Consider the following 15,124-nt stretch of genomic DNA (forward strand, 5'->3'; position numbering starts at 1 on the left):
GTATTATGATTATTATGGTTATTATGGCTAGTATAAAGGTTATTATGATTATTTCAAAGCTTATTATGTTTATTATTATGATTACTCTGATTATTATTTGTCTTAGTATAATTATGATGAATATTATGGTCACCATTGAGATCATTATGGTTATTAAGGTGATTATGGTTATTACGTTAATAATAACGGTTATTAAGATTATTTCCATGACTATTCTGTTTATTATGATGATTACTATGATCATTATGGTTGTTAGTATTATTATTATGATCACCAATCTGATTATTATGCCTATTGTGATTTTTATGGCTATTATGACTATTGTAATGATTATTACGATTATTTCCTAGTTCATTATTGTTATTATTACGACTATTATGATTATTATGGCTATTATGACTATTATGGCTGTTATGGCTAGTATAATGTATATTATGATTATCTCCGAACCCATTATGGTTATTATTATGATTATTATGATTATTACGGATCTTGGTATAATTATCATTGATATTATGATCATCATTAAGATTATTTTGGTTACTATGATGATTGTGATTATTGCTATGCTTATTAACATTACAATTACGATTATTATGATTATTGTAGTTATTATGATGATCACTATGATTATTATGGTTGTTAGTATGATTATTAGGATCAACATTCAGATTATTATGGCTATTATGATTTTTATGGTTATTATTGCTATTATACTGATAAATATGATTATTTCCAAGTTTATTATGCTTATTATTATGACTATTATGATTATTATAGTGATTATGATTATTATGATTATTATGGCTAGTATAATGCTTATGATGATTATTTCCAAGCTTATTATGGTTATTAATATAATTATTATGATGAGTATGGTTATTATGGTTATTATGGCTACTATGGCTCGTATAACGGTTATTATTATTATTTCAAAGCCTATTAGGTTTATTATTACGGTTACTATGATTATTATGGATCTTGGTATAATTATGATGAATATAATGATCATTATTAAGATCATTATGGTTATTGCGATTATTATGACTATTATGATTACTCTAGTTATTATGATTATTATGGCTATTATGGCTAGTATAAAGGTTATTATGATTATTTCAAAGCTTATTATGCTTATTATTATGATTACTCTGATTATTATATGTCTAGGTATAATTATGATGAATATTATGTTCATCATTAAGATCATTATGGTTATTACGTTAATAATAATGATTATTAAGATTATTTCCATGACTATTCTGGTTATTATGATGATTACTATGATCATTACGGTTGTTAGTATGATTATTATGATGACCATTCAGATTATTATGGCTATTGTGATTTTTATGGCTATTATGACTATTATAATGATTATTACGATTATTTCCAAGTTCATTATTGTTATTATTACGACTATTATGATTATTATGGCTATTATGGCTATTATAGTTGTTAGGGATAGTATAATGTATATTATGATTATTTCCGAACCTATTATGGTTATTATTACGATTATTATGATTATTACGGATCTTGGTATAATTATCATGGATATAATGATCATCATTAAGATTATTATGGTTTCTATGCTTATTGTGATTATTGCTATGCTTATTAACATTACAATAACGATTATTATGATAATTGTAGTTATTATGATGATCACTATGATTATTATGGCTGTTAGAATGATTATTATGATCAACATTCAGATTATTATGGCTATTATGATTTTTATGGTTATTATTGCTATTATAATGATAAATATGAGTATTTCCAAGTTTATTATGGTTATTATTATGACTATTATGATTATTATAGTTATTATGATTATTATGATTATTATGGCTAGTAAAATGCTTATGATGATTATTTCCAAGCTTATTATGGTTATTAATATAATTATTATGATGATTATCGTTATTATAATTATTATGGCTACTATGGCTAGTATAACAGTTATTATGATTATTTCAAAGCTTATTATGTTTATTATTATGGTTACTATGATTATTATGGATCTTGGTATAATTATGATGAATATAATGATCATCATTAAGATCATTATGGTTATTGCGATTATTATGACTATTATGATTACTCTAGTTATTATGATTATTATGGTTGTTATGGCTAGTATAAAGGTTATTATGACTATTTGAAAGCTTATTATGCTTATTATTATGATTACTCTGATTATTATATGTCTAGGTATAATTATGATGAATATTATGGTCATCATTAAGATGATTATGGTTATTACGTTAATAATAATGATTATTAAGATTATTTCCATGACTATTCTGTTTATTATGATGATTACTATGGTCATTATGGTTGTTAGTATGATTATTATGATCACCATTCTGATTATTATGGCTATTGTGATTTTTATGGCTATTATGACTATTATAATGATTATTACCATTGTTTCCAAGTTCATTATTGTTATTATTACGACTATTATGATTATTAATGCAATTATGACTATTATGGTTGTTATGGCAAGTATAATGTATATTATGATTATTTCCGAACACATTAGGATTATTATTATGATTATTATGATTATTACGGATCTTGGTATAATTATCATGGATATTATGATCATCATTAAGATTATTATGGTTACTATGATTATTGTGATTATTGCTAGGCTTATTAACATTACAATTACGATTATTATGATTATTTTAGTTATTATGACGATCACTATGATTATTATGGTTGTTAGAATGATTATTATGATCACCATTCTGATTATTATGGCTATTGTGATTTTTATGGCTATTATGACTATAATAATGATTATTACCATTATTTCCAAGTTCATTATTGTTATTATTACGACTATTATGATTATTACTGCTATTATGACTATTATGGTTGTTATGGCAAGTATAATGTATATTATGATTATTTCCGAACACATTAGGGTTATTATTATGATTATTATGATTATTACGGATCTTGGTATAATTACGATGAATATCATGATCATCATTAAGATCATTATGGTTATTGCGATTATTATGACTATTATGATTATTCTAGGTATTATGATTATTATGGTTATTATGGCTAGTATAAAGGTTATTATGATTATTTCAAAGCTTATTATGTTTATTATTATGATTACTCTCATTATTATTTGTCTTAGTATAATTATGATGAATATTATGGTCACCATTGAGATCATTATGGTTATTAAGGTGATTATGGTTATTACGTTAATAATAACGGTTATTAAGATTATTTCCATGACTATTCTGTTTATTATGATGATTACTATGATCATTATGGTTGTTAGTATTATTATTATGATCACCAATCTGATTATTATGCCTATTGTGATTTTTATGGCTATTATGACTATTGTAATGATTATTACGATTATTTCCTAGTTCATTATTGTTATTATTACGACTATTATGATTATTATGGCTATTATGACTATTATGGCTGTTATGGCTAGTATAATGTATATTATGATTATCTCCGAACCCATTATGGTTATTATTATGATTATTATGATTATTACGGATCTTGGTATAATTATCATGGATATTATGATCATCATTAAGATTATTATGGTTACTATGATGATTGTGATTATTGCTATGCTTATTAACATTACAATTACGATTATTATGATTATTGTAGTTATTATGATGATCACTATGATTATTATGGTTGTTAGTATGATTATTAGGATCAACATTCAGATTATTATGGCTATTATGATTTTTATGGTTATTATTGCTATTATACTGATAAATATGATTATTTCCAAGTTTATTATGCTTATTATTATGACTATTATGATTATTATAGTGATTATGATTATTATGATTATTATGGCTAGTATAATGCTTATGATGATTATTTCCAAGCTTATTATGGTTATTAATATAATTATTATGATGAGTATGGTTATTATGGTTATTATGGCTACTATGGCTCGTATAACGGTTATTATTATTATTTCAAAGCCTATTAGGTTTATTATTACGGTTACTATGATTATTATGGATCTTGGTATAATTATGATGAATATAATGATCATCATTAAGATCATTATTGTTATTGCGATTATTATGACTATTATGATTACTCTAGTTATTATGATTATTATGGTTGTTATGGCTAGTATAAAGGTTATTATGACTATTTGAAAGCTTATTATGCTTATTATTATGATTACTCTGATTATTATATGTCTAGGTATAATTATGATGAATATTATGGTCATCATTAAGATGATTATGGTTATTACGTTAATAATAATGATTATTAAGATTATTTCCATGACTATTCTGTTTATTATGATGATTACTATGGTCATTATGGTTGTTAGTATGATTATTATGATCACCATTCTGATTATTATGGCTATTGTGATTTTTATGGCTATTATGACTATTATAATGATTATTACCATTGTTTCCAAGTTCATTATTGTTATTATAACGACTATTATGATTATTATTGCAATTATGACTATTATGGTTGTTATGGCAAGTATAATGTATATTATGATTATTTCCGAACACATTAGGGTTATTATTATGATTATTATGATTATTACGGATCTTGGTATAATTACGATGAATATCATGATCATCATTAAGATCATTATGGTTATTGCGATTATTATGACTATTATGATTATTCTAGGTATTATGATTATTATGGTTATTATGGCTAGTATAAAGGTTATTATGATTATTTCAAAGCTTACTATGTTTATTATTATGATTACTCTGATTATTATTTGTCTTAGTATAATTATGATGAATATTATGGTCACCATTGAGATCATTATGGTTATTAAGGTGATTATGGTTATTACGTTAATAATAACGGTTATTAAGATTATTTCCATGACTATTCTGTTTATTATGATGATTACTATGATCATTATGGTTGTTAGTATTATTATTATGATCACCAATCTGATTATTATGCCTATTGTGATTTTTATGGCTATTATGACTATTGTAATGATTATTACGATTATTTCCTAGTTCATTATTGTTATTATTACGACTATTATGATTATTATGGCTATTATGACTATTATGGCTGTTATGGCTAGTATAATGTATATTATGATTATCTCCGAACCCATTATGGTTATTATTATGATTATTATGATTATTACGGATCTTGGTATAATTATCATGGATATTATGATCATCATTAAGATTATTATGGTTACTATGATGATTGTGATTATTGCTATGCTTATTAACATTACAATTACGATTATTATGATTATTGTAGTTATTATGATGATCACTATGATTATTATGGTTGTTAGTATGATTATTAGGACCAACATTCAGATTATTATGGCTATTATGATTTTTATGGTTATTATTGCTATTATACTGATAAATATGATTATTTCCAAGTTTATTATGCTTATTATTATGACTATTATGATTATTATAGTGATTATGATTATTATGATTATTATGGCTAGTATAATGCTTATGATGATTATTTCCAAGCTTATTATGGTTATTAATATAATTATTATGATGAGTATGGTTATTATGGTTATTATGGTTACTATGGCTAGTATAACGGTTATTATGATTATTTCAAAGCTTATTATGTTTATTATTATGGTTACTATGATTATTATGGATCCTGGTATAATTATGATGAATATTATGGTCATCATTAAGATCATTATGGTTATTACGATGATTATGGTAATTACGATAATCATAATGATTATTAAGATTATTTCCATGACTATTCTGTTTATTATGATGATTACTATGATCATTATGGTTGTTAGTATGATTATTATGACCAGCATTCAGATTATTACGGCTATTGTGATTTTTATTGCTATTATGGCTATTATAATGATTATTACGATTATTTCCTAGTTCATTATTGTTATTATTACGACTATTATGATTATTATGGCTATTATGACTATTCTAGTTGTTAGGGGTAGTATAATGTATATTATGATTATTTCCGAACCTATTATGGTTATTATTATGATTATTATGATTATTACGGATCTTGGTATAATTATCATGGATATTATGATCATCATTGAGATTATTATGGTTTCTATGGTCATTGTGATTATTGCTATGCTTATTAACATTACAATTACGATTATTATGATAATTGTAGTTATTATGATGATCACTATGATTATTATGGCTGTTAGTATGATTATTATGATCAACATTCAGATTATTATGGCTATTATGATTTTTATGGTTATTATTGCTATTATAATGATAAATATGATTATTTCCAAGTTTATTATGGTTATTATTATGACTGTTATGATTATTATAGTTATTATGATTGTTATGATTATTATGGCTAGTATAATGCTTATGATGGTTATTTCCAAACTTATTATGGTTATTAATATAATTATTATGATGATTATGGTTATTATAATTATTAGGGCTACTATGGCTAGTCTAACGGTTATTATGATTATTTCAAAGCTTATTATGTTTATTATTATGGTTAGTATGATTATTATCGATCTTGGTATAATTATGATGAATATAATGATCATCATTAAGATCATTATGGTTATTGCGATTATTATGACTATTATGATTACTCTAGTTATTATGATTATTATGGCTATTATGGCTAGTATAACGGTTATTATGCTTATTTCAAAGCTTATTATGCTTATTATTATGATTACTCTGATTATTATATGTCTAGGTATAATTATGATGAATATTATGGTCATCATTAAGATTATTATGGTTATTACGTTAATAATAATGATTATTAAGATTATTTCCATGACTATTCTGTTTATTATGATGATTACTATGGTCATTATGGTTGTTAGTATGATTATTATGATCACTGTTGGAATCGCTTAAAATAAGGGATCCAACGGAGGTCCGGATGAGGTGAGATTGAGGGGATACGAAAGAAAACGAAGACACGAGTTTTATATTTTGTCGGCCCTGAAAAGGGCTTGGAAACGACGTTTATTTAACTTTTGTGTAGGGGGCTGGGCGCTGGCTCCGGTCCTCGTCGGCTCGAATGGACGGCGGCGGATCGGAGGGCCTTGGCTGGTGGTGACGCCGGCTCCCCTTAGCGACGTTGGCGTCTGAAAAAGAGAGATAGCGGCGGAACCGCGGCGGTAAGCAAGAGTGTAAATCTGGCTATACCAAAGATTCCCGACTCCAGGCTGCGCTCGCGAGCCTATTTGGAGGGGATAGCAAAACCTTGCCTGTAACGCAAAGGTAATGCAGTGGACTGTATTATCGACTCTTCTTCTGGCGCGAAGAAGAAGTCGATGAACGAGTGGCTTGAGAGGAGGAGGGACCTCTTCTCTTCGCCTTGCACCTTTTGGAAAGGTTCGTTCCGTACGAATCCAAGTAATTTAGGGATTCGTGAGCGGAGGGACACGCTATAACCAGCGAATTGCTGGTCCTGGAGGCTGAGGACGGCCAGAGGCTCGGCGACTCCGTTCACCTTACCGTGTGCTTCTATTCGTCACACGGGGGTTGCTACTAAACGGGGTGGCAGAGCACGAGTAACGCAGAGGTGATAGGCACGTACGTTATCTCTCTCTGTTGTAACCCGTCTCTCAGGGATCCAACAGGCAGCGGCCTTTGTTGCTCCGAGACGAAACGAGACTCAGAGAATCAGGGCAGGCCCCGATTCCAAGAGTGCAAATCTCGATCAATTGTCTCCTAAAACAAACCAGGTGCTCTTTCGTACGTATTATCCGTACGAATCGAGCAGAGCTTCCTAGTCTGTCGGCGACAGAGGTTCAGCTTTTTAGAGCTAGTGAGATTTCAAGTGTCTGGTAACCAAACTACTTGAAATCTGAAAACTGGCGAGCTGAGAGGCGCTTGACGTACGGTCGCACTGACTGCGTCAAGCTTGATTGTCGAAAGACGACTGGGGCGAGAGCCGCGCGTGTCTCCGCGAAGCGGAAGACGTGCCAAATTTTACCACTACGCGGCGCTCACAAATTATCTTTTGTCTCGTGCTAATGTAGTACGATGTACTCTCTCTCTCCTTCAGGCTCCGATGTCCCTTCTCGACATCGAGCCTGGAGTTCAAAACCGTTGCTCGACAACGCTTACTTTGTTTGAACTTTAATTTTGACGACAAAAACAAGTCATACGACAGCTGATCGTGTTTTGCTGCTAGGACAACGTATGCTCCGACCGAAGGCCACCTTCGGTCGGTCACGTATACCAACAAATTACGAATCTCGCGGACGAGCCAAATGCCCGTTATATAACCGCTTTTTAAACATACCGCCCCCCTTGCACGGTCCGTGCAACGGAGAATCGGTAATGCTCTGTCGTATGCACATCGTAACGCGAGACTCGAAAGACTAATACTTTCTTCGCGAATGAGAGAGAGAGGTGCTGCAAGTGAAGTTCAATTGAAGTGAACTCACTCGCAGCGTTGTCGTATATTCAATCAAAATATGAATTCAATTGAACTTACTTATGCGCTGGTGGAGACGCGCTCTGCTGCGGGTGTAGCTGCTGCTGTTGCTGCAGCAGCCGCATTGATGTTTCTACCGCGATGCCGACGGCCGCGCGCGTCAGTTCCTCCAACGTTGGGCCGCGAGGCCGTGGTGGTCGCCTAGCGCGACCGGAGGTTTGCGGGGACCTGGTGGTTTCCGCGGTCCTTGGAGTCACCGCTGTGGGGGCAGGAGGTCGCCTCTCCTCCCTTGAGGGTGTAGCTCGTCCCCTCACCTTGGCTTCCGGTACGGGGGTGGTGCTGGTGGAGTGCCCCGGGCGTGAGTCCATCGTGGAGGCCACGTGGTCGGGTCTCCAGAGCAGCGATGTTAACCGCTGCTCTTTGTCCCAACGGAGGACATAACGTCCTCCAGGGGCGGTGTAGCGGTACCTCCTGGTGGTTCGGGGAATATGCTCCGGGACCCGGAGCTCGAGAGGACCCATCTTAAAGAGCCATTCCTCCCCGGGCAGCTGAGACGGGGGCTCCTCTGTCTTTTCCCGTGGGGGCTCGAGCGCCGGCTCCCTTTGTTCAGCGGTGTGGGTGTCCGGCTGCAACGCCTTCTCCCCGATCTTCAAGCAGCGGTCGAAGCTGTCGGAGATTTCCTTTTGGGTTGCTACGTTGTTGTCCATGGCTTGATCTAGACTGCTTCGGCCACCGCGACGCTCCCAACCGATTTCGGTAGCGCCCGCGATTTCGCGGGGGCGCTTTTTCCCTTGGAGAGATAGAGACGGAAATACTTCGTCTCCCCTCCCAAGGGGATTGGGGGTCCCGATCGTTCGATTTTCTTCTAGAACAATCGGTCTCACCTTGGTGTCTCCCCTATTTTTTCCAAAATTGTTTTGGCAATTTATTTCGGCCGCTTGACCTCGGCGTCGGTCGTCATAGCGGGCTCATCCACGGGTAACCTACACATCCTTGTAATTGGGCGTGTGTATGTTGACTTCGCTGTACGTACTTTTACCACACGTACATTTCCGTCTTTCCCCGGGAACACCTCCTCAATTCTTCCCATCTCCCACTGATTGGGGGGAAGAAGAGGATTCTGCACTAGCACCAGATCTCCTGGTTGCAGTTGCAGTTGGGTGGCGCGCCACTTGTAGCGATTTTGGAGGTGCGTGAGGTAATCGCGCGTCCAATGCCTCCACAGTTGCTCGTGGAATTTCTGAATCGCTCTCCAACGCGACAGTCGCGAGAGTTTTTCATTTTCCACGGACTGCAGCGGAATCGCATTTAGTGGTCCGCCTGTCAGGAAGTGACCGGGCGTAAGAGACGCATAGTCGTCTGGGTCGTCAGTCAGGGGAGCGATCGGTCGCGAGTTAAGACTCGCTTCGATCTTGCAGAGCAGCGTCTGCATTTCCTCTCCCGTTGGTGTGAACTCTCCCAACGTGCGTTTCAAATGGTGTTTCACCGATTTCACGCCGGCCTCCTGCATTCCACCGAAGTGTGGGGCACTGGGTGGATTAAACCGCCACTGAATGCCGATAGCACCGCATTTATTATGCGTGTCCGTTGCAGAAAATACTGCACGACAGTGCTGTTGTAATTCTCGATCGGCACCGACGAAATTGGTTCCATTGTCACTGAAAATGCAGGACGGGATTCCTCGTCGTGCAACAAACCGATCGAGTGCGGCTAAGAACGCGCTCGTCGTGTAGTCATGGACGAGTTCGATATGGACAGCCCTCGTAGCGTAACAAACAAACACCGCGATGTACGCTTTGTGAGCTGTTTTGCCTCGGCCCGCGGAGTCGCGGACACGGTAAGGTCCCGCGTAATCCACTCCGCAATTGTCGAATGCTCTTGACGGGCGACAGCGCTCCGGGGTCAGATGCTGCATTATTTGCGTGGACGTGTTGCCTCGCCACCTTACGCATCGCATGCATTTGTTGACCACGGTTTTCGCTGCATTTCGACAACCGAGAATCCAATAATTTTGCCTGACAGTGTGCAAGGTCAACTGCAAGCCCCCATGCAACGTATCTACGTGGCACTGCCTAATTATTAATGTCGAAACATAATGCTTAGGCAGTATTATCGGGTGCTTGGTTTCCCATGCAAGTGTCGCATTCTCCAGTCTTCCACCGACTCGCAGGACGTCCTTATCGTCGAGGAACGGGTTGAGACTTTTTAAGGGAGATTTCACAGGGATACTGCGATGATTTTTTAAGCATCGGTATTCCTCTGCGAAATGCGAGCCCTGTATATGGCGTGCGAGGCGCTCAGCTGCGTTACGCATTTCTGCCGCCTCGATTACTTGACCGGCGTTTGACCTTTGATTGACGCGCGACGGTCTTCGCCAACGAAGACAGTACGCCGTTACACGTAACAGTTTTCTCCATGATTGAAAACGGAACAGAAAATCCCATTCCGGCTTCGGAGTTGCTACGTGTGCATGCGCTACGCGCTTGCTTTCGTCGGTCTCAACGGAAGCGGGTATGGCGGGCCATTGCGCTTCCGCTTCGCTCAGCCATGTCGGTCCAAACGTCCATAGGTTCGACTGCAGAAATTCTGCCGCGTCGATCCCGCGCGAATTTAAATCCGCGGGGTTCGAACGGGTCGGCACGTAACGCCATTCCGCGTTCGGGAGGGCCGTTTGGATTTTCGACACTCGGTTGGCCACTATAACCTTCCAGGTCGATGGGTGTTTTTTCAGCCAAGCTAGAGCGATCGTTGAGTCTGTCCAGCAGACTACACGATCTATTTTCATTGCAAGTGAGTCTCTCACGTGCAAGATTAGCTCGGCTAGCAGTACGGCCCCGTTCAATTCAAGAACTGGGATCGACTGTGTTTTTATTGGAGCCACTCGCGTTTTTGCCATCAACAGCGATGTAAACACACCGTTGTCTATCGTCGTCACTCTTAAATAAGTGACGGCCGAATAGGCTGCGAGCGATGCGTCACAAAATCCGTGCAGTTCCACAGAAGTCGTGTCGGCTCCATAACGGATCCATCGGGGAAGTTTCCACTGGTTCAATCTGCTCCAATCCGCACAAAATGTGTTCCACATTTTGAGCGTTTCTGCGGAAACTTGCTCGTCCCACTGGATTTTCTCCAGCCATTGGGACTGCATTAAAGTTTTCGCGCGAATCACGACTGGCGAAAGCCAGCCGAGAGGGTCGTATAATTTTGCAATTTCCGAAAACAAAGTACGCTTTGTGATCGGTGTTGCAGACGGTTGGAAGCGTTGCAGATTAAAGTAGAAAAAATCTCCTGATGGAATCCATCGCAGACCGAGTACCTTTAATTCGGAATTATCAAACAAATCAAGGTCGACTGCGTGGGAGTGCGAGCTATGTGGAATATTGCCTAATAAATCTGGCGAATTTCCAGCCCACTTACGAAGGTTAAATCCACCTTGCTGTAAGAGCTCGCACGTTTGTTTACGGATTTGCTCCAACAATAGTTTGTCCGGAGCTCCCATAAACACGTCGTCAACATAGACGTCCTTCTCGAGGATAGGAGCGGCGAACGGGAAGCGGTCGCCGTCCTGTTTTTTCAGCTCGAGAAGCGTTCGCATCGATAAATATGGGGCACACGCCGTACCGTAGGTCACGGTTTTTAACTCGAACGCTATATTTCGTTCGGTTTCTGGCGTGCGCCACACGATGCATTGGAATCGACGATCCTCTGCAGCTACGAGAATTTGTCGAAACATTTTCTCTATATCTGCTACTAGCACGTATTGATACAGACGCCACCGCGTTAATACAGCGGTGATATCGTTCTGTAGCTTCGGTCCTACGTGGAGGATGTCGTTCAGCGAGCGTCCGCCCGCTGTTTTACTGGAAGCGTTAAACACGACGCGCAGCTTCGTCGTAGCGCTTTCCGTTCGAACAACCGCTCTATGTGGAATGTAGAGTCGTGTCTTGTCGAGGAACTCTAGGCGAGTCATATGACTCAACGACTCATATTCAGTGAGAAACTCACTGTATTCCCTCATGAGGGTTGGATCCAGGTCCAGTTTTTTCCTTAACCTAGTCAACGCGGAGAGAGCTATTGGAAGAGATTCTCCCAACAGCTCGTCCGGGTTTTCGTGGTTGAAGGGCAACCGAACGATGAATCGTCCCGTCGCGTCTCGCGCGACGGTTTTTGCGAAGTATTCTTCGCATTCGTCCTCGGCCTTGGTATTCACCAATTTCGAGGGAATCTCCTCTATCTCCCAGAACCTTCGTATCGCTTTGTCGAGCGATTCGAGGACGGTGCAATGCAGCGTCCTCACGGGGTTTGGGGAAGAGGTGGCTGCGTCGACCGGGCCTGACAGTATCCAGCCTAAAGCTGTTTCCTGCGCGATCGGCCCTCGCTTACCGAATCGCCGAAGCCCTGGTCGAATGATACTCGCATATGTCCCAGCTCCGATCAGCACCTCTATTGGGCGGTCTGAAGCGGGGTCAGGATCCGCGAGTGTCAGTTCACGCAACGCGGTGTATTCCGGCACGTGAACCGACGGCGGGGCATACGAGGTGATTCGGGACACCACGTATGCACTGGTGCGGAACGCCTCCTCAGTGCAACGTGTCGAACCGAACTCGATATCCACGCTTTTCCGCCCCCCAAGCCCGTAACTGTGGCTGGGGTTTTCCTTCTCGCGAGTCGCAAGTCATTTGCGAGGTTCGCGGAAATGAAGGAGGCTTCCGAGCCCTGGTCTATGAGTGCACGCGCGATGCGCGTCGTGCCTCCCTTTCCTGTGACTCGCACATTTGCCGTCGCCAGAAACACAGCTGGTGTTCCGCTCTCCGTCGCACTACAGTGCGACGTCACGTCGGCGCTTGATGTAGAAGCACGAGATTTCGTGTTTACATTCGCGGGCTCACGTGCGGAGACGTTACTCCGTCCCGCTTCCCGCTGGCCCTGCTGTGGCTTTTTCGTCGACCGACGATTGCCTGTGCCGACTTGTGGTGCGTCAAAGTGCAGAATAGTGTGATGCTTCTTACTGCACTTTGTACACGCTGCGTTCTTAGGGCAACGCGCGACTGTGTGAGTCGAAGCGAGACAGTTTATACACGACTGATTCGCTTTAATATAATGGAAGCGCAATTCAGGCGTGAGCAGCTTGAACTTTTTGCACGTTGTAATTCCGTGCGTCAGTCCGCAGAATGTACACTCCAAGGTTGGACCGGGAGAGCTTTCGACTACGGCGTTATGTTGCCGTATGCGAGGTTTTGACGTGGGGTCAACCGCTTGTTTTTGTACCGGGTTGATCAGCACGTGCAGTCTGTGCTCTTGCTCCCTGAGAAAATCCAACATCTCATTAAATGAGGGGATTTCTTGGTTGAGCTTTTGCGTGCCCTCCCATTCCCATTCTAGGGATTGGTCCAACTTAGATTTTATCAGGATGACCAACACGTCGCTGTAATGCTCTACCTTGCGCCCCAGCTTCTGGAGCGCGGCGAGCGTTTGTTTCCAGCCGACGGTGACCTGTTGCAGGCTTTCTATGTCGCCCGTCCTGATCGGCTTCAGCTTCGTGAATGTTGCGAGAAGCTGAAGCACCATGCGACGTGGGTTCCCGAATTGTTCGGTCAGGGTATCCCACGCCGGCTTGAAATTGCGATCCGCAATTTCAAGCGTGGCAATCGATGCGAGTGCCTCTCCTTCCAAGCAGCCGTTCAGATATTGCAAACGTTGCGCATCTGACAACCGTTGATCTTTGATTATGCTGGCGGTGAACAGATCCGCAAAGTGACACCACTTTCGCGGATCTCCGCTAAATCTCGGTAAATTCTGCTTGGGAAGCTCAAGCGTACTAGGCTGGCCGGTTGCTCCGGCACCCGCGGTATTCCCGGGGTTGCCGAATCCAGCCGATTCCTTTTCCTGTATGAGGCTGTCCAATTCCGTCATCAGGAAGTTCTGAGCTTCATGGAACGCATCTTCTGCATCATCCATCGTGCTCTCGCCGAAGAAGGGTATGACCTTCCGTTTGCTGTCAGGGACCTCCTTTTTGAGCTGTTTAACTCGCTCTTGGATGTCCCTCCAAACGTCAGTTACATACTCCAACTTCTGCTTGAGGAGAGAGATGGTATAATTATTTCGCCCCTTTTTCTTCAGATTAGTCACGAGTCGGGTCATTCCCCGAATTCGTGACTGAATATCCTCCATCTCGACCTCCAGGGCAGGAAGAGTCAACTGCTCCTTTACGGGGTTCGACATGGTGATATACTTCGAGAGGTAAACACTGCTCGAAGGTCAACCTGAAGTGATCGTTTCTTTCACCCTTTCTCAACCTTTCTATCCGGCTCGAAGGACCTTATGTTGGAATCGCTTAAAATAAGGGATCCAACGGAGGTCCGGATGAGGTGAGATTGAGGGGATACGAAAGAAAACGAAGACACGAGTTTTATATTTTGTCGGCCCTGAAAAGGGCTTGGAAACGACGTTTATTTAACTTTTGTGTAGGGGGCTGGGCGCTGGCTCCGGTCCTCGTCGGCTCGAATGGACGGCGGCGGATCGGAGGGCCTTGGCTGGTGGTGACGCCGGCTCCCCTTAGCGACGTTGGCGTCTGAAAAAGAGAGATAGCGGCGGAACCGCGGCGGTAAGCAAGAGTGTAAATCTGGCTATACCAAAGATTCCCGACTCCAGGCTGCGCTCGCGAGCCTATTTGGAGGGGATAGCAAAACCT

The 15,124-nt window shown here is 39.6% G+C and overlaps 1 protein-coding gene across 1 annotated transcript; it reads right to left on the reverse strand.

The window, feature by feature from the left end:
- Positions 1–6,982: 6,982 nt before the first annotated feature.
- On the reverse strand, positions 6,983–14,655 carry LOC143187841 (uncharacterized). The gene is made up of 4 exons (XM_076392020.1): positions 12,969–14,655; positions 9,726–12,888; positions 8,494–9,330; positions 6,983–7,132 (listed from the first exon to the last, which is right to left on the reverse strand). The coding sequence occupies exons 1-4, from the start codon at positions 14,653–14,655 to the stop codon at positions 7,117–7,119; spliced, it is 5,703 nt and encodes a 1,900-aa protein (XP_076248135.1). The 3' UTR covers positions 6,983–7,116.
- Between the last annotated feature and the right edge of the window lie 469 nt (positions 14,656–15,124).

This window comes from Calliopsis andreniformis, unplaced genomic scaffold (genome assembly GCF_051401765.1).
Source record: "Calliopsis andreniformis isolate RMS-2024a unplaced genomic scaffold, iyCalAndr_principal scaffold0361, whole genome shotgun sequence".
Lineage (NCBI taxonomy): Eukaryota > Metazoa > Arthropoda > Insecta > Hymenoptera > Andrenidae > Calliopsis > Calliopsis andreniformis.

Coding starts and splice junctions, on each gene's coding strand:
- LOC143187841 (XM_076392020.1), bottom strand. CDS start 14,655: ATGTCGAACCCCGTAAAGGAGCAGTTGACTCTTCCTGCCCTGGAGGTC. Junction 12,889..12,968: donor GTGGTGTCCCGAATCACCTC/GTATGCCCCGCC, acceptor ACCCCGCTTCAG/ACCGCCCAATAGAGGTGCTG. Junction 9,331..9,725: donor CTAAATGCGATTCCGCTGCA/GTCCGTGGAAAA, acceptor TGGAAAAAATAG/GGGAGACACCAAGGTGAGAC.